This window comes from Tenrec ecaudatus, chromosome 9, assembly GCF_050624435.1.
Source record: "Tenrec ecaudatus isolate mTenEca1 chromosome 9, mTenEca1.hap1, whole genome shotgun sequence".
In the NCBI taxonomy this organism is placed as follows: domain Eukaryota; kingdom Metazoa; phylum Chordata; class Mammalia; order Afrosoricida; family Tenrecidae; genus Tenrec; species Tenrec ecaudatus.
In genome coordinates, this window is record NC_134538.1 from 48,638,639 (window position 1) to 48,658,712 (window position 20,074).

The window sequence follows — 20,074 nt, forward strand, 5'->3', positions numbered from 1 at the left end:
GTCACAAAACTGAGGGCCTGGGCATGCTGTGAGCATGCCTACCAGGAGACTGGTCTGACTGGAGAACTGTATCTTGACCATTCCTGATCCTGAATTGTAACCACTTACTTCCCTCATGAAGCCTTTGATTGTGAGTGTTGTCTGTGTGGCCACTGTAATGAATTATTGAACCCAGCAGAGGTAGAGCAGTGGTTCTCAACCCATGGGGCATGACCCCTTTGGGGGTCGAACAACCCTTTCACAGGGGTCACCTAAGACTATCGGAAAACCCATGGTCTTAGAAACCAAGAGACCACTCCTCTATCTCAACCTTTGCTCTGACATTGGTTTTTTACATATACTGTTGCAAAATGTAGCAATGTAGTTTACTGTTGTTATATTATGACTGTTACCCATGCCACACCATGCTTCAAGACAAAATTTCACTTATTTGTAATTAGAAATAAATATATTTCACAATATATAATTATACATTGTTTTTGTGATTAATCACTATGCTTTAATTACTGTATGTTCAATTTGTAACAATGAAAATACATCCTGCCAATCAGATATTTACATTATGATTCATAACAGTAGCAAGATTATGGTTATTAAGTATCAATGAAATAATCTGATGGTTGGGGTCACCACAGCAATGAGGAACCGTATTAAAGGGTCGCGGCATTAGGAAGGTTGAGAACCACTGAAGTAGAGTCCCGTGGGAGGGCAGTTGGAGGGCGGAGGTGTGTCTGACCTGTGCCTCATAAGAGTCAGCCTGGGGCTGTTGGCTTGACTCTCTCTCCTTTGTGAACTTAGAGCAGGTCAGATGCCACACCCACACCAGTTTCATAGTTCCCAGGTCTATTATCTTTAAGAATGCCAGAATGCCACATCTTTCTTTGCAGAGCAGAGATTAGGCTTGAACTACTGACCTTTCAGTTAGCAACCCAGTGCTGAACCAAAGACTTTTAAGATTATGTAAAAGAGAAACATGGATAAGCAGCCACTCCGCTGCTAACTAAACGGATGGACAGTGGTTTGAGCCTACCAGCTGCTCTGCGGGAGAAAGATGCAGCTGTCTGCTTCCATAAAGATTCACAGCCTTAAATAGATATAAATAAATATAAACTTTTAAAAACAAGATTTACAGCCTTTAAAACCCATGGGAAAGCTCTGCTCTGTCCTACAGTCACTGCGTGTCTGACTCAACAGCAATGGTTTATGGCTTTCATACATTAAGATGACAGCCACTGTGATAGGTTTTAGAGAGAAAAATAGGAATAAGATATCTCTGTCCATAAAAACACAAGTCTGGTAAAGAAAAATGCATTACAAGTAATATTTTATTAGGTAAAAACTAAGCAAGCTTAAATATGCACTGGACTATAGCAACAATAATATTTCAATTATCGGTTCCTTAACTAATAACCAAAAATACCAGAGGGGCACAGCACATTACTAATAGCAGAAATCAGGTTGTCTTCATATAGGGAATTGTGACACTTGAGTTTTGTGTCAACTTGGCTCAGGGAATTGTGACACTTGAGTTTTGTGTCAACTTGGCTCAGGGAATTGTGACACTTGAGTTTTGTGTCAGCTTGGCTCAGCCGGATTCTCAGCGGTTCTCCAACGCGGGCCTGGTGACCCGTGACGTGACCCAGCAGTGCGATCTAGCCCCTGCGGCATGGGCTCTGCAGTGGGCAGCAAAGCAGCTCTACCAGCAGCAGCGAGGAGTTACAGCCTTCGCGCTCAGGCCACCACCGATGCAGAAGCATTTTCTTGGGACATGCGGTCTGCTCTTGTTTAAGCAGATTCTGAGTGAAGGCTTGTCTCTCCTTACTGGTATGGACCTAGCATCCGCCTCATCAGCCTCCAGTTTGGGGGACTTGAGCCAAAGGCCCACCCTATTTCCTACCAATCTTGGATTCATTCCCCTCTGCCTCCACCATCAGGCTGGGATGGTCTTGCTTCCCGAGTCAGCGCCCTGCTTCTTAATTTGTCAGCCCTGGTAGCTGTATCAGGCAAGAAAAGACTCCAGCCTCATAGCTGACCCACATACTGAACCAGACTGGACTTCTCCACTTCTGTAACTGCCTGAGCCCCTGTCTTAATGTAAATGTCTACATCTTTCTATATATGTATGGAAGCAGCACTGCGTGTGCTTCTCTAGAGAACTCAACCTGACAGAGGAACCCTCTGCTCTAGTATCCCCATTGTTCTACAGATTTAAAGCTGTTCTAAAACATACTGTCATAATGATAAAAGTACAAGAGGTACTGTATGTAGATCATCTCTAAAGACGGTCACCAGTGCCTTCCAGAGCACACCCCACTGTGCAGATCAATAATGCAGCTCGGCTGGATCTGTGTGACTCCCTTTCTAAAAATATAGTTTTACTTTTTAAAAAACACAAACCCCTTTACTAAGTCTTAAACAGGACAAAGGTAAGACAGACAAAACCAAACCTCCCAGCCAATGGCGATCATGAGGCCACAATGGTAAATGGAAAACTCACAGCCACACGGCTATTCATAAAGCTTAAGAAACAATGGAGGGGAGATAGTGTCTGGGGTCTTAAAGGCTTGAAGGTGAACAAGCGGCCATCGAGCTCAGAAGCAACAAAGCCCACATGGAAGAAGCATATCAGCCTGTGTGATCACGAGGTGCCAAAGGGACCAGGTATAAGGCATCATGCAAAAAAAAAAGAATATATATATATATGTGTATGTGTGTGTATATATATGGTATATACATATATATATATATATATATATATATATATATATATATATATACCATAGTGAATGAAGGGGGAAGTGCAGAGTGGAGACCCGAGGCCCAAGTGTCGACCACTGGAGATCCCCTCACAGAGGGGTTTAGGAGAGGAGACGGCTCAGTCAGGGTGCGATGTAGTACCGATGAAGAACACAGCTTTCCCCCAGATCCTGGATGCTCCCTCCCCCCAACTACCATGATCCGAATTCTACCTTGCAGGACTGGATAGGGCAGAGGTTGCACACTGGTGCATATGGGAGCTAGAGGCACAGGGAATCCAGGGTGGACGATACCTTCAGGACCAGGGGTGTGAGGGGTGAGGCGGGTGAGTGGGTTGGAAAAGGGGAACCGATTAAAAGGATCCACATGTGACCTCCTCCCTGGGAGATGGACGGCAGAGAAGCGAGGGAAGGGAGACTCCGGATAGGGCAAGATATGACAAAATAACAATATGTGGATTATCAAGGGCTCATGAGGGAGGGGGTAGCAGGGAGGGAGGAGAAAAAAAAAAGAGGACCTGATGCAGAGGGCTTAAGTGGAGAGCAAATGCTTTGAAAATGATGAGGGCAAAGAATGTACAGATGTGCTTTACACAATTGATGTATATATGGATTGTGATAAGAGTTGTATCAGTCCCTAATAAAATGTTTTTTAAAAAAAAGAAGAAAAAGGAGAAAAAAAGAAACCATGGAAACAGTCGCAAAATTATGAGTGGTAGCAATGGGCCCATGGAAGCAGGACAGAAAGCCTAATCATAATACACACGCTATTGCAAATTCCAAACGGTTACAGGATTGGTTCCCGTTTGGGAACAATCTCGTTTGGGTCATGACTCCTGGCCAGGCTAGCCTTGGTACCCCAACTTCCAATAAACGTACACCCAGACCAGTCCCTGAGGGTGGAATTGCCCCTGCCTGGCTGGCCAGGGGACCATGGGACCTCTTTTAACAACAACAACAAAGTAGCAGAAATGACATTGTGCCAGTTTGTGGCCAAAATCTCCAAGAAGCCTCCAAGCTGCTTGCTGAGGAGACCAGCTCCAAAACCAAGGACAAACCCACCGTAGAGCGGACACTCCTCTGAGTAACCTAGAGGACAGGGGAGAATTTCACCGTGAGTTCCCCAGACATTGACAAACCTTCCTAAGGCCACGCCCCTTTCATACAGTTCCTCAGGTGTGGTGACCCCCGCCCCAACCATAACATGATTTTTGTTGCTACTTCATCACTGTCATTTTGCTACTGTTATGAATCGGGCAACTCCTATGAAAGGGTCGTTGGACCTCCAAAGGGGACGCAACGCACAGGTTGAGAACCGCTGCTCTATGGGCTTAGAAAGCCTCATCTTTCTCCCAAGGAGCAGCTGGTGATCTCAAACCGCTGACCTTGCCGGTAGCAGCCCCACACATATCCACTATAGCACCACGGCTCCGAGAAACCAGCTGGAGGAGCTCAAAGGCTCAGTCAGCCCAGCCTCTGAGGCAGTGGTGAGGAACGTCTGGACCACAGCGTCGTTAAGTCCCGTACAGAATCAACACCAGCCAGCATCACTTGCCTCACCAAAGTGAAGCACTGCCAGCCATCACGCTCCAAACCAAGCTCACTGCCACCGAGCTCATTCCACCTCACAGCAACTCTGCAGGAGAGGCTCGGACTGCCCTGTGAGTGAGTTCCCGACAGACACTGTCGCTTTTCACTAGAGGAGAAGGCCGCCCCTCTCTCCAAGGAGCAGCTTGGGGTCAGCAGCCCAATTCTCAAAAGCACTATGCCACCAAGGCTCCTGGGGCCCGCACAGCCGGCATGAGCTAAGGAAACGTCGGACAAGCCTAGCTCAGATGATGTTTTGAATAGCCAAGTGGCCCTTGGCGGATAAAAGGTTCCCACCTAAACCGCCACATGCCAGCAAGCCAACCACTGCCCGAATTTTGAAGGAGAAATCTTAAGGAGCACCCAGCTGGTCCTGGCAACCGACACACCATGAAGGACGCTAAAGTGGTTGCTAAGTAATTAAGTGTCAGGTGGTTCGTTGTACTGCAATAGACAACTGAGAGGTTAGATGGAGCACTGCTCAATTCTGTCGGGGGCGGAATGAAGTGATGCTTACGGAAGAGGTAGGACCTGATGTACACCCGCTGGGTAGTCATCTCGTGCGGCGAGCTTCGAGACAGCAAGACTAACAAGCACGCAGGCAAGGAGGCTTTGGCGGGCAGGTGGGTAAAAAGAGATCAGTAAAAAGGGGGTTGAGGAATTGAGTGAATGAGGGAAGTGGGAAGAAACCAAGATCAAATCCCAAAGGTCTCATACAGCTCGTGGGAAAGTCGTTCAATGTCATCCGATAAGCAAAAGCAAGTCGTTACAAGAATCAAGAGAATCACAAGACAACATTTGGATACGAGAGAACTTTGTGGATTGTAAAAATTAAGAAAGTTGTATCTGATGACAGCTGTAATGCAGCTGAAGCAAGGCAGGGGCTAAAAAGGAACTAGAACCTCAGAAATGGTGCCCAAAGGACGAGAAACAGTGGACCCCCTAGAATCAAACAATGACTGGCATTAATCCTAGCTAAACACATCTCCAACTGACCCGCCCCCACTCCACCCCCGAGTCCAGAAAAAAATAATCACTGTCCTTCCAGTCCCCGAGCATGGGATTGTTTTGCTACAGAGCTTTATTGTAGCAAAGCAGGATAAAGATCAGGCTTTCTACTCCCATAAAGAATTACTCGTGGCACCACCTGAATTTATTCTGGTGCAAGTATCTCTTACTTGTTCTGTGACAGAAACTTCTTCCCTGGCTTTTTGAAAGTCGACGGAGGTCTTTTTCTTCTTACGCATTATTTGCACTTTTGTCTTTATACTACTCTGATTTTATGCTTACCACGTTAGTGTGATTCTGTATTTTTACGGTTTTCTGTTGGAAGCATAATGATAATAACCGATATGTAGGGGTGACGGGGAACGCAGGGGCGCGGAGTGGGTGACAGGGAGGGGGAGGGGATTGGGGAGAGAATAATGAAGGCAGGAAGGGGAGGGAGGGAGCACCAGAACTGGGTGAGATGGCACAGCTCATTTTAAAGGGGATTTAACTAGGGGCGGGGGCGGGGGAGGCTCTAAAAGTGATGTACAATTCTCCTTCATATGATTGAACGGAACGATTGAATTGTCTGATATGGAAAGTACGTGCCAGTAAAACTGTTAAAGCGTAAAGAATGGGAATTCTTGGAAATGCGCATGGGCTGTCCTGTAGGGTTGCTATGAGTCAGCATCGATGGAGTGGCAGGGAGTTTTTTTATTGGCACAAAAGCTAAGACAGGGGGTCAAAATTGTGTTGGCCTCAAAAGCCTGCCCTGAGGTTTCAGTGAAGTCATAGAAGGTGCTTAGGAACACACAGGGGCACATGGCTAGCGTTCATTAAATGCTACATATTTTCATTATCACTTAGTCACCTGCGTGGATACTAGACATGAGTATTCCGTCTGAAGCCTGAAGACAGAGATGAGAACTTGAAAAATGCCCGGGGTTCATGGGAGAGGGAAACAAAGTTCAAGGCAGAGCCCTGAGGACTAGGTGTCCCCTAGCTCCTCTTCCACCCCCGCTCCCTGTCAAGTTGTCCTTCTCTGTTGCCTGGAGCCTCTATGACGCTGGAAGCTCTGCCGGCAGTACTGCGGCCATCAGCAAGGTCACCTGTGTTGACAGGTGCCAGTGGAGCTTCCAGGGGAAGACGAACTAGGAGGCAGGAACAGGCAGACCACTCCTGAAAAGCAGCCAGAGAAACCCGAATGAACAGCAGTGCAGCATTTTCTGAGAGCGTGCCAGCAGGCGAGCCCCTCAGGTTGGGAAGTACTCAGAGTAGGACTGGGCAAGAGCTGCCCCCTCAAAAGAGCGTCATCATCACTTTTCCGATAAGAAGAACTTTAAACCTGTTAGCAGCAGGCCCATGAGACCTTGTGATTTGACCTCTGAGTCTGAGCTAGGTGAAGGAGGCAAAGCTGTTAGGACCCCACTTCCTGGCTGGGCATTACTCAAAAAGAAAAACAGCTGCCAGTAACCAGTGATAACAGGAAAAAAGAAGGTACAAAGTATAAATCTAAGGAAACTGGGAGTGCTCAACAATTAAATGGAATGTATAAAGATCGATACTCCCGGCCTTGGTGGGCTGAAATGGACTGGTTCTGGCCATTCTGCATACAATAACCGTATGATTCACTCTGCCAGCGATGATAAATAGAAGCGTAATGGCATTACATTTTTCAAAAAGGACATTTCAAGGGTTATCTCAAAATATTTTTCAAAAAGACCATTTCAAAAGCTATCTTGAATATGATACTGGCTCAGGGAATATCTACATGCCCACAAGGAAAACCAGTCAGTATAACTAGTATTCAAACCTGTGCACCAGCCACTAAAACCAATGGTGAAAAACTTGTAGAATTCCATCTATTCTGCCAGTCTGAAAGTGACCAATCCTGATACATTGATAATTACTGGTGACTGGAATGCTCTCACTAGAAACAAGAGAAAGCTTCAGCAGTGGGAAAATGTGGCCTTGGTTTGGCAAAAACAAGGCTGGAGATCACATGACAGGGCTGTGCAAGACCAACGACTGAGTCACTGAAAATACTTCTCTCAATCACAATCATACACGTGGACCTCATCAGTTGGAATACACAAGAATCAAATAGACTCCATCTGTGGAAAGAGGCCTGGGACCAGCTGTAGAACTCACCACCAAGTGCTCATATAAAAGTTCAGGGCGATGTTGAAGAAAACTAGCTCATAAAAGCCCAAAACAGGGCACTGAATATATCCCACCTGAATTTAGACTCCATCTCAAGAGTAGACTTGAAGCTTTGAACATTAATGATGCAACAAAAACCAGAGAACGAAGATTTCTTGACTGCTTCTTCCAAGAGCAGTGATTGTGGATCTAAGTAAAATAAAATCCTTGACAGCTTTAATCTTTTCCTCATTGATCATGATGGTATTGGACCAGATGTGAGGATTTTCACTGAAGTGTAATCATTACTGAAAGCTGTAGTCTGACAAAGCATTATGGTAAAATGTGCACAGATCTACAGTGAGAAACCAAAAGGGAAGAACACATTCAGCATTCTCAAGCTCAGGAAAAAATTCAAGCCTCAAGTTGAAGTACTGATGGATTCTATGGGCAAATAGTGACTGATACTGGAAGCATCAAAAGGAGATAGAAGAAATCCAGAGTCACTGTACCAAAAGAAAGGGTCATCGTTCAACCACTTCAAGTGATAGCATATGACCACAAACCAATGGTATTTGTAAGGAAGAAGTCCACGCTACACTGAAAGCACGGTCAAAAACAAGGGGAGGGGGGCATGGGGCGCTAACCCACCCAAGGGGAGGGTATTGTTCATATCTCCACAGGGAAAGAGGGACCAGACTTCAACCCAGTGTCTCAAGGTGTGAATGCAACATTCCAGCGTGGAGTAGAGAATCAGTGGAGAGGTCTAGGAGGCTGGCCCCAGCACCAAATACTAAGTGGATGCCTGCCCCTCCCCATAGAATAATTTGTTTCAAAGGACGACACTGAATCTGCAGCTCCGGAGAGGGACATATCTGATCTGAGCACACGGGAGCAGATGAAGGGGGAGGAGGAGAGAGTGGAGCACATCTTGGCCCACCAGACCCTGAAGACAATGACCCCAATTAGAGCAGTCAGTCCACAGAGAGGACCACATGGTCAGCCCCACTATGAGACATGATGTCCTTCACTGACCCTTGGCCCTGCAGGGAAAAGCACCGGAGACACAGTGTGGGAATTGTGCCTGACCTGATCCCACCACACTGAGGCAAAGCACTGGGGGAGTGCAGCGGAACAGCAAGGGAATGGAGCGGCAAGGTCCCCAGGGAATGCTGAAAGTGGACTTTGGAGCCAGGGCATGGTGCCCCAACAGACTGGACTGGAAAACGCTCCTAAGGGCCAACAAAGGATCCTTGAACTAACTACAAGCTTTTCTTTCTTGAAGTGTTTTGTTTTGTTGTCAGTGGCTTGTTGTTGTTTTGTTGTATACTGTTGCTTGGTTTTGATCTGTCTTGTTTTTGTGCATGTTATTATCTCCGCAGGTCTGTCTAAATAAGAGGCTGGATGAATTATCTGGAGGAAAAACAACGGACCAACAGTTCCGGGGGCACATGGGATAGGGGGAGGTGGGGGGTAAGGAAGTGATGTTAACAAACCCAAGGACAAGGGAACAACAAGGGATTCAAATTGGAGGTGAGATGGGAGTGGCAGGCCTGGTAGTGAATGATCAAGGGTAAGGTAACGAAGAGGTACAGCTATAATCCAGGTGGGGGCAGAGCATGATAGTGAGACAGGAGGAAAGTCAAGGGAAATAGAGGAAAGAGCTAGGAGGCAAAGGGCATTTATAGAGATCTAGACAAAGACATGTACATATGCAAATATATATATGAGGATGGAGAAACAGATCTATGTGTCTATATTTATAGGTTTAGTATTACGGTGGCAGAAGGACCTTGACCTCTACTCAAGCACTCCCTCAATGCATGAATACTTTCTTTTATTAAATTGGCATTCTGTGATGCTCACCCTCCCAACACAACCGCTGAATGAGGCCAAAGCGGGTGAACAAGCAAATGTGGTGAAGAAAGTTGATGGTGCCCAGCTATCAAAAGAGATAGCATCTGGGGTCTTAAAGGTTTGAAGATAAACAAGCGGCCATCTAGCTCAGAAGCAACAAAGCCCACATGGAAGAAGCACACCAGCCTGTGTGATCACGTGGTTCCAAAGGGATCAGTTATCAGGCATCAAAGAACAAAAAATCATATCATTGGGTGCACACCTCCATGATATGATCGCTGAGGACAAACGGGTGCATAAGCAAATGTGGCGAAGAAAGCTGATGGTGCCCGGCTATCAAAAGAGATAGTGTCTGGGGTCTTAAAGGCTTGAAGGTAAACAGGCGGCCATCTAGCTCAGAACCAACAAAGCCCACATGGAAGAAGTACACCTGCCTGTGCGATCACGAGGTGTCGAAGGGCTCAGGTACAAGGCATCATCAGAAAGAAAAAAAAATCTTACCATAGTGAATGAAGGGGGAAGTGCAGAGTGGAGACCCGAAGGCAATTTGCCAGCCTCTGGAGGAGAGGTCTAGGGGAGGAGATGAGTCAGTCAGGGTACAATGTAGCACCGATGAAGAATACAGCTTTCCTCCAGTTCCTAAATGCTTCCTCCCCCACAACTACCATGATCCAAATTCTACTTTGCAAGTCTGGATAGAGCAGAGGATGTACACTGGTGCAGATAGAACCTGGAGGCACAGGGAATCCAGGGCGGATACCTTCAGGACCAGGGGTGTGAGGGGCGATACTGGGAGGGTAGAGGGTGAGTGGATTGGAAAGAGGTAACCGATTTCAAGGATCTACATGTGACCTCCTCCCTGAGGGACGGACAACAGAAAAGGGGGTGAAGGGAGACGCCGGACAGGGAAAGATATGACAAAATAATAATTTATAAATTATCAAGGGCGCATGAGGGAGGGGAAAAAGAGGACTTGATGCAAAGGGCTTAAGTAGAGAGCAAATACTTTGAAAATGACGGCAAAGAATATACAGATGTGCTTTACACAATTGTTGTATGTATGGATTGTGATAAGAGTTGTATGAGTCCCTAATCAAATGTTTAAAAAAACAAAACAGAGCTCCAGGAATTGACACAATACCAACGGAGATATTTCAACAAAGTGATACAGCACTGGAAACACTCATTTGACCATGTAAGAAACTTGGAAGACAGCTGCGGGCCGACTGACTGGAAGAGATCCATAGCTGTGCTCACTCCAAGAGAGGTGATTCAAAAGCCTGTAGCACTGGTTGAACAATATTATTCAAACCACATGTAAGTAAAATTTTGCTGAAGATCATTCAAAAATGGTTGCAGCAATACATGACAGGAAGCTGCCATAAAGTCAAGCTGGATTCGATACTCTTGCTGATGGTAAACGGATCTTGACTGAAAGCAGAGCATACCCAAAAGACTTTACTGACATTTGATTTACTGTGTGGATCACAACAAATTATGAAGAACATGCGAAGAAAGAGGGTCTTTGAATACTTCACTGGCTCAAATGGAACCTGTACACAGACCAAGAAGCAGTCATCCACACAGAGCAGGGTTAATACTGTGTGATTTGAAATCAAGACAGATGTACATCAGGGTTGTACCCTTACGCAGTCTATATGCTGAGCAAAAAATCCAAGACGCTGGACTGTATGAAGAACTCGGTGTCAGGATTCGAGGAAAATTCATTAACAATTTCCAAGGTGTAGATAGATGATATAACCTTGCCTGCTGAAAGCAAAGAGGACTTGACTAATTTACTGATGAAGGTCTGAGACCACAGCTTTCGGTGTAAAGAGATTACACTTCAGGGTAAAGAGAAAAAGATACGAAGATGCAGATCTATTGCAAAAGACCCCTTTAAAGTACTAAACAGCCAAGATGTCACTTTGAAGATTATGTTGTGGCTGACCCAACGGCCTCCTATGCATGGAAAACGTGGACAAAATGAATCAATTCAATGTCCTTTCATCCCACTCCAGAAGTGGGATTTGACATAGCAGAAGCATCGGACATAGCTGTTTCCACTTAGTGTTTTTTCCCCTTGTAGTCTCTCTTTCTTGAAACGTGCTGTCCGTCCACGAGGCCATTCTCCTCTGTCTCCTCTGTCTTCTCCGTAGCTGCCTTCGTTTCCTAGACAATCTCATTTGCTCTTCGTTTCCTAGACAATCTCATTTGCTCTCGTGCTCTGACTGCCATTCACTCTTAATTTTCAAATCTGTATTCAGTGAAAAGCTCTTCCTAAAATCTGGACTCATGTCTTATTCCACATACTGTATTCTTGGATGTCCTGGAAGTCCTCTTGGTTCTACCCTTCAAAAAGTTCATGGAAAAATTCCATTATCTTCTAATTCAATGTTTTCACACACTTTCAGAAGCTCCAGGGAAATACATGCGACCACTTCTCATCATGTCCATTGTTACAGTGATCGGATATAGCCCACCACCATCTCTTACTTGAACTACTGCAAAAATGGATTCCTTAATCCCATATTCCCCAGACAGTCTAAACCAAACAACTGCCAGGATTTTGGTAGCGGAGAGTTATATAGCAGATCATGGGCCAAACCCTCCAAGTTTCCAATCACACCCAATGAAATTCAAAGTCCTTCCGTGGAATGGGCGCTCGAGTCCTGCTGATCTCGCCTGACCTATCTCTGAGTTCATCGTCCATGTTCTTTTACTTTCTGTGCTCAAATCACACTCGTTTGCTCTTGCTATCCCTCCAACGGGAGAAACTGCAGGCCACAACTCATGCTTGTCCCTGCTTAGCATGATCCGTTCTACATGGCTTGATCATTTTCTTTTAGATACCTATCAGTATTTGGTACTGAACAGCAATCAAACCCATTGCCTTTGAGTTGATTCCAACCCACCACAACGCTCTAGGCCGGAGCAGAACTGCCCATAGGTTTCCAAGGTTATCCTTCAGGGGAGGCACCCTAGTGGCACAGGGACTTAGCACTGGACAGCTGGAACCCACCTGTGTGCGGAGGCAGTCTGCTTCTGTAAAGATGTACAGGCTCATAAATCTGTGACGTAGCCCTGCCCTGTCACTATGAGTCAACGGAACAATCTGAGTTTCATTTGTTTTTCCTTTGGTTGTTATTGTTGTTGATCTCTCTCTCTCTCTCCCTCCCTCCCTCCCTCTCTCCACCACTCCCCACCCCCTTGTTGATCTTTATGAAAGCAGCTTACCACATCTTTCTCCTATGGAGCAGCTGGTGGATTCCATCTGCTGACCTTCTGCTTAGCATCTGAGAATTACCCACTGCCCCACCAGGCTCCTTGACTTGCTATTACATTTCAGCACAGTAAAGTTTAGTTTCTCCTCACTACACAGATATGCACTCCACGAGGTCAAGGACTTTCTGTGGAGTTTAAAGGTCAGGCAGCTTTTAAAGGGCTTCAAACTCAGTTCAAAGGCTTTCCACGTAACAGCAACTCAGCAGGCTGTACAACACAAGTGTGACCAAACCAACCTGCTTTTCCAACTCGGCAAGTACAAACCGTCAGTAAGTCCAGTATGTGAATGTCACAACCACCCAATGCCTAAAGTTAAAAACAGTCCAGCCATCAGTTTGAGAATAGAACAATGCCTGGAACCAGAAGGACAAACACCATGGCTACCTGAGAAATCCAAGGGCACTATAGTCTAAAATGAATTTGCTCATGTTCTAATGACAAGGAGGGACTGATTAACAGCATTGGTGAATATATGACATGAGCTTCTAGCCCATCTCACACACACACACACACACACACACACATACACACACACACACTTCTAGCCCAACACACACACACACACACACACACACACTTCTAGCCCAACACACACACACACACACACACACACCCTTCCCATCCTAGCTGTCTACATAGTTTCCTCAAAGGAATACTCTACTCAACAAAATTTTTAGATGGATGACTCTCAAACAGGTAGAAACATCACTGGGAGATAAAAACGTCAGGGTCTCACATTCAAATATTATGACAGTAGAATGGGAGACATGGGGATCTGCAAATTTAACAAGCTCACAGCCCATTCTAGCAATACTTCTAGTCTAGAAGATTAATTGATATATATATATATATATATATATATATATAAAATCCTCTGGATCAATTTTAACTCAAAAATCAAAATTATGTAGAGCTTTGCTTCTTGAGTCCCCACCTCCCTCCCTTTAAATGAACCCAATTAAACAAAATACGAGAAACAAAGAGCAGAGGAGACAGGCATCCCCTCAGCACCCTGACTAGACTTTGCCTGGCATTTTGATATCTTTTCTTCTATCTTTGTCTCTTAGTATATAGTTCCTTCCTTTTCTTTTCACAGTTGTAATCACAGTTTATGTAATTTCAAATGTCATGTATGTTAAGCATTCCCCGTGTTATTACAGTTTAGTCTTTGGAAGTACGGTATTTAGTGGCTGGATTTCCTTACAGTTGAACACTTCCTCACTACTAGAAATAATGTAACTGAACGTATTTCTGCACAGGCAATTTTTTCAGGAGTGGACCATTCCTTCAGAAGGTGCGGAAGGGCTGGAAGAAGGTGGGGAAGTGTATGTACAGCTCCAAACGGTTTTCTACAGGGTTTTAGCACCACAACTATGATACTGTCACCACACATTGTCTTTTAAAAATGAAATGTTGGCATCAGGTATCATCTTTTAAGATCACTGTTATTTTTCCTTATCATTCAGGTTAAGTATTCTCTATTTTCACCAGTAGTATTTTTTCCTTTCCTAATGTGTTAGACATTAAGTTACACATTTACTAATGGAACCTTGCAATGTCTTCTCTTTTTTTTAATCATTTTATTATGGGCTCTTATCACAATCCATACATCCATCAATTGTGTAAAACACATTTGCCATTCATTGACCTCATCATTCTTAAAACATTTGCTCTCCACTTAAGCCCCTAGCATCTGCTCATTTCCCCCTCCCTCCCCGCTCACCCCTCCCTCATGAACCCTTGCTAATTTGTCATTATTTTGTCATGTCTTGCACTGTCCAACGTCTCCCTTCACCCACGTTTCTATTGCCCGTCCCCAAGGGAGGAGGTTATATGTAGATCCTTGTAATCGGTTCCCCCTTTTCAACTCACCCTCCCTCCACCCTCCCTATATCTCCACTCCTGAAGGGATCATCTGCCTTGGATTCTCTGTGTTTCCAGTTCCTATCTGTGCCAGTGTACATCCTCTGGTCTAGCCAGATTTGTAAGGCAGAATTGGGATCATGATAGTGGGGGTGGGAGGGAAACATTTAGGAGCTAGAGGAAAGCTATATGTTTCATCTTTACTTCACTGAACCCTGACTGGCTCGTCTCCTCCCCGAGACCCTTCTGTAAGGGGGTGTCCAGAGGCCTACAAATGTGTCTTCTTTTATTAATGGAATCTTAATAGGTATGAACGGTGCATATGTCTTTGTGGGCAATCCATTGTTTCACTGACCTGCTTGTTTTTCCATCAGTACTGCTCTTGGGTTCCCGAGGCTGTAAATCTTTACAGGAGCAGACAGCCTCATCTTTCTCCCACAGAGCTCATGATGGGCTGGAACCTCTCACCTCATAGCTGGCAGGTGAACACTTAAACCCAAGGCCAATCAATATTTCTTTAAAAACCCAAATATAGTGAAAAAAATATGGACCCCAGTTTGTAAAAAAAAACACTCCGAGTCGGCTCCCTTATTTTAAGCAAGTTTCTTGACCTTTTCAGGCCTCTGTCATTTTTTGCAAAATCAAGTAAAAAATCTGTGCAGCTCCTTAACAGGAGTACTGTGATTAAAAGGTAGTTACGCCCAAGATTAGCTCCCTGGACTTAGCAACATCTTCCGTTGTCAGGAGTTGGGGCGGAGCCCACACAACCAACAACTAGATCAACATTCACAGGCAGCCAGCTACTATCCTCGAGGCATTTAAAAAACACCTGACACTGACGACAGGATCCTCTTTTACGCAGCCGTGAGGTTGTCTGCAGAAACACGAGCAGGCAAAGCAACACTGTTTTTTCTGGTATGCTCTTTCTCAGGGGCGCGGTTTGGGGGAGCAAATATGCCCCCCAAAAAAGGAAATTGGAGGTTTTTAATAAACCTGAAGACATCAGATCTGCAAGGTTTTTCAACAAATGCTCTCTTAACCCAACCAAACCAATTCTACAAAGGTCGTGGTTCTTTCAGATTCAATGGGCAGGCAGGCCAACCCGATCCGTACTCTATGCGGACGGACGGGCGGACACTTAGGCTGGGCGACAATCCACTGCAGGGACTCAGTTTACTGGTCAACAGCTCGCGCGGTGGGTGCAGACGTTTACACTGATTTCAACAGCTGGCAGCCAGCTGTCCGGCTTCCAGGTCTGGCCTCGAACCTCCCGGGGCGTCCCTGGCGCCAGGGGAAACTGAGGCCCGGCGCGGGGAAGGGGGGCCGCGCCCAGGTCGCGGCCGCCGCGCTCACCTGAGCAGCGCCAGGAAGGCGGCGGGCTCCACGTCGGGCAGCTCGATCTCGGCCGACGTGGTGGCCATGCCGCCGTTGAACATGGCGTCGAAGACGGCGCTGCCGGCCGCCAGCACGAAGCGGTGCGCGGGGATGCGCTGCGGGCCCCCGGCGGCGGAGGCGGCGGCGCCGCGGCCTTTGCCCAGCACGAAGCGCACGTCGCTGAGCAGCTCCGAGTTGAAGAGGAAGGCGAAGCGCTCCTTCAGCGACGCCTTGGTGGCCTGCCAGTTGTAGAGCGGCTCCCGCTGCAGGGGCAGCGCGGGCCCCGGCGGGCACGGCGGCGACCCCGAGGGGCCCGCCTCCGCCTCCGGCCCCGGGGCCTGCTCCGCGGGCGCGCCCGGCCCGATCGCGGCCATGGTCGAGCGGCGCGGCTCCGGGGCGAAGGCGAGCGTTCCCGGGGCGCAGGCCGCCCCCCGAGGCCGGCGCCGCCTCCCTGCCTTCCGGGAAAGGCGCTTCCGGAGGCCGCGCGCCCGCGCCGCGCCCGCCCCGCCCGGCCCCGAGCCGCTCGGCGCGCGCCCTGGGCCCCGCGCGCGCTCCCGCCGCGCAGGAGCTCGGGGTGCGGCTGGAGAGCGCTCGGGACGCGGCAGCTCTTCTGGGGGCGCTGGGGGTTCTCCCCGGCGGCGCGCTGAGCTGCGTTCCCAGAGCTGGGGCTTCCGCTTGCCCACAGGCTCCCGGCGAGGGCCAAGCCCCTGGACCGGCCTGCGCAAATCGGTGGCTCAGAGGACACCTCTTGCCTTCTTCCTTTCCTTGCCCCTCATCACCATCCCCTGGAGCCCCGTATTTTCCAAGGACGGCTGTCCAGGAGTTTCCTACTAGGAAGTGGCAGGAGATGGAGGGCAAGTGGGTTGGGAGGGAGAGGGTCCAAGCTGGCCCTGGCTCCTGCTGTGATTGGAGAGCAGAGCCCCGCTGTCTCCTCCTGCAGAGTTCCCCTTCACAGGGCTCCTTTGTCATGGCCCCCAGTCTAAGGGATGTTCCCTCCTTGTCTCAGGCCCTCATCCAGGCCTGCGGCTTGTTTCGCCGCCCTTCACGTGCTTATTCCCAATCCCTAACACCGGCAAAGCAACACTGAAGTCCAAACAGCGCAGGGTCAGGGCGCATCGGTTGGATTATTGCCTCATGGGCAGTAATTGGAATGTGGATCTGCAGGACAGCACAGGGCCTTCCCAACTGGTAATCCGCTATCCCACCAGAGCTCAGACAGCCAGAGACCAAGGGAAAGGGAAGTATCTTATTTTTCCAGCAGGTCAAGCCTTATAAGTTAAAATGCCAAGTTATAAGACTCCTAAACCTGGGTTTCTACCACAAAACCATTCCATCTGTTTCATCCCCCAGAGGTGACTTCCAGAGCTGTTATGCCTTGAGAATGGCCTCTCTTTGGGAGAGGAGCATGCTGTTATGGATTGAACTGGGTCCCGAAAATATATGTAAACATAACGGGGCCCTGAGCCCTGGTCGCGTGGCAGCTATGTAATGGTGTAATGTAGCAGCTGTGCTGAGCCAATCCACTATCAAAGGATTAAGGGTTAAAGCACATCCTTTTTTTAAATAAAGAAATAATTTTACTGGGGCCTCTTACAGCTCTTACAACAATCCGTACATCAATTGTATCAAGCACATTTGTACATATGTTGCCATCAACGTTTTCAAAACATTTTCTTTCTACTTGAGCCCTTGGACTTAGCTCCTATTTTTTCCCTTCCTCCCCCACCCTCCCACCCTTGTGACCCCTCGATGAATAATAAATTATTATTTTCATATCTTATGCCACTCGCTGTCTCCCTTCACCCACACTTCTGTTGTTTGTCCCCCTGGAGGGGGCCGGTATACAGCTTGCAGTCGGTTCTCCCTTTGTCCCTAGAAGACACATCCTTCACCAAGTCCTAGTCCTGACCTGACCTGAAGGAGTTTCCCTAGGGTGTGAGCTACCACACCTTTTATCGTGCAAGAGATGAGGGGGAAACAGCGTGGAACAGCTACTACCACTAAGGAAACAACGTCAGAAGTGGGGTGCTCCTTGGAGCCTGGTGTCCCTTTACTGAGAAACTCCTAGCCCCGGGAATGATTTATGTTGAGACACGTGGAGAGCTTGCAGGAATAACCGGCTTACATGCTAAAAGAAGACAAGGACCATTCCCCAGACCAACGGAGTGTGTGTGTGCGTGTGTGTGTGTGCGCGTGCGTGTGTGTGTGCGTGTGTGTGTGCGTGTGTGTGTGTGTGTGTGAGAGAAGAGAGGGAGAGAGAGAGAGAGAGAGAGAGAGAGAGAGAGAGAGGAAAGGAGAAGAGAAGAGGGCACTCTGCACTTGAACTTCTAGCTCTAACCTGTGAGCGAGTCCATGCGTGTATTAAAGTCATCCACTTGGGGGACTTCTGGAAGGCTAGCACTGAGGTATAGATAGCTAAGATGCTCTGGAAGAATTTTTTTAAAAAACCAATGGTTTTACATTATTTATTGTTAGCCTTTCGATGCAGAGGCATTAATCCAAGGAATGAACCAGATAGTTGCCAATACACACACATGCAATTGGTCCGATGGTGGCAAAGTTGTAGAGGCGGCATGACAGAAAGCTAGTAAGTCTCACTCAATGCCCGTGGCATCTGTACCTCACCTTAATACTTCTCACGGGCTATGGAAACGGGGTGAACCATTTATTTGTATCTTGAGGAAACTACTCAGAAGGCTACCAATTTGGGGATATTGTTTGATACCTACAAAAAACATGTAGCATTTGAGTCCCCGTGAAAGGTAGAAAGTTGTCTCCAGTGAATGCCTACGCTTAACTTCTGTCCCTGGAGCCGGGAACTCTAATGGGCGAGATCAACCGCACCACTATATTAATCATCGAAGCCCTTATTAAACAGCTGGACCTAGAGTAGGCTAGGACCTGGAAGTCGCTTGATCTAGAATAAAGAAATTCCAAACTTTCAATAGATCAAAATAGGGGACTGACTCAAGGGGAGGGATATTCTAACAGTTACATTCTTATCTGGTTGGCAGGAGAACGGTGTTTGGGGCGAACAGCACAGCTGCAGGTGCTAATTCAAGGTCTTATAAAATAGTGTCCAATTCTTGCTAATTGGGCAGGCAGGGTGTGGAGACACCTTGGAGGAGTCAAGGTCTTGTTGGAGATCTGGGAGAGGGAAGAAGAGAAGGGGGCCTAACTGCTAGCAGGGGGTAAAGGCAGTTTGAAACAAGATGGAGTCCCTCTTGTTAAGCTGGGTGACTACACTACGGCTCTCTCTACCTCACCTTCAGTGCGCACTCCTTCGTTTCGGACCTCCTCTCTCACCGCTAGAGTCGGACTTTCAGCGTATTGGGCTTAGACTGCAAGTCTTACAGTTTGAAACCACCAGCCCTCATGGGAGAGAGATAGGGCCTTCTGCTCTGGTACACGGCTAGGGGCCTGGACGTCCAGGGGGGGCGTTCAACCACAGCCTGTGGAGTTGCTAGGAGTCAGAGCTGACTGTATGGCAGTGAACTTGCAGTCTACAGTGGCCGGAGCCAAATGTAAATGGTGGCAACCAGATGCTCTGTCAAGATGGTAACTGGAACCCTATGCCCCACTGCATTAGTCTGGGTGGACTAGAGAAACAAATTCATAGACACTCATATGTGTATAGGAAAGAGCTTTATATAAAGAGTAATTAGGAAAACATCCCAGCTCAGTCCAGATCAAGTTCATACATCCAATATTAACCTATATGTCCAATACTAATCCATAAATTCCTCTTTAGACTCATGCAGCCATGCAATGACGCTGAATGCAGGAAGATCACAGGCCAGTGGGTGGAAAGTCTTGTGGATCCAGTGGCGGTTGAAGTGTCTCAGCGTTGGCAGGGGTCTCCAGATGGCTCCTACAGCTGCCAGGGCTCTGGCTGCATCCATCATGCTCCTCATCAGTAATGTCTTGCAGGGAATGTGCCCCACTTCCAGCAAGCTATTTATCTCCTTAGCGCCTCCAAATGAGGTCATCAAGCTGTGACCTGATTGACAGGCTAACCTCCACCCCGTCACTCTTATGTCTCAAATTCACAACAGATTATGTAACTACCACACCCACCATCCCCTACTCTCCTATACGATGTCTGCTTCCATGTTTTGCTACTTCCACCTCCTTAAAGCCTCCTTTTCTATGAAGCCGTCAGAAGACTGTTGCCTGTGTAGGCCCTGCTCTCACCTTCCACCTCCCTTTTCCTTGCGGGCCCA

The 20,074-nt window shown here is 47.4% G+C and overlaps 1 protein-coding gene across 1 annotated transcript in view; it reads right to left on the reverse strand.

The window, feature by feature from the left end:
• The window catches only part of BTBD1 (BTB domain containing 1), a 62,359-nt gene extending 46,042 nt beyond the window's left edge, over window positions 1–16,317 (reverse strand). Inside the window, exon 1 of the mRNA XM_075558052.1 lies at window positions 15,831–16,317. Within this exon, the coding sequence (XP_075414167.1) occupies window positions 15,831–16,225 (395 nt within the window). The 5' untranslated portion in view covers window positions 16,226–16,317. The remainder of the gene's footprint in view (window positions 1–15,830) is intronic.
• Window positions 16,318–20,074: the final 3,757 nt, after the last annotated feature.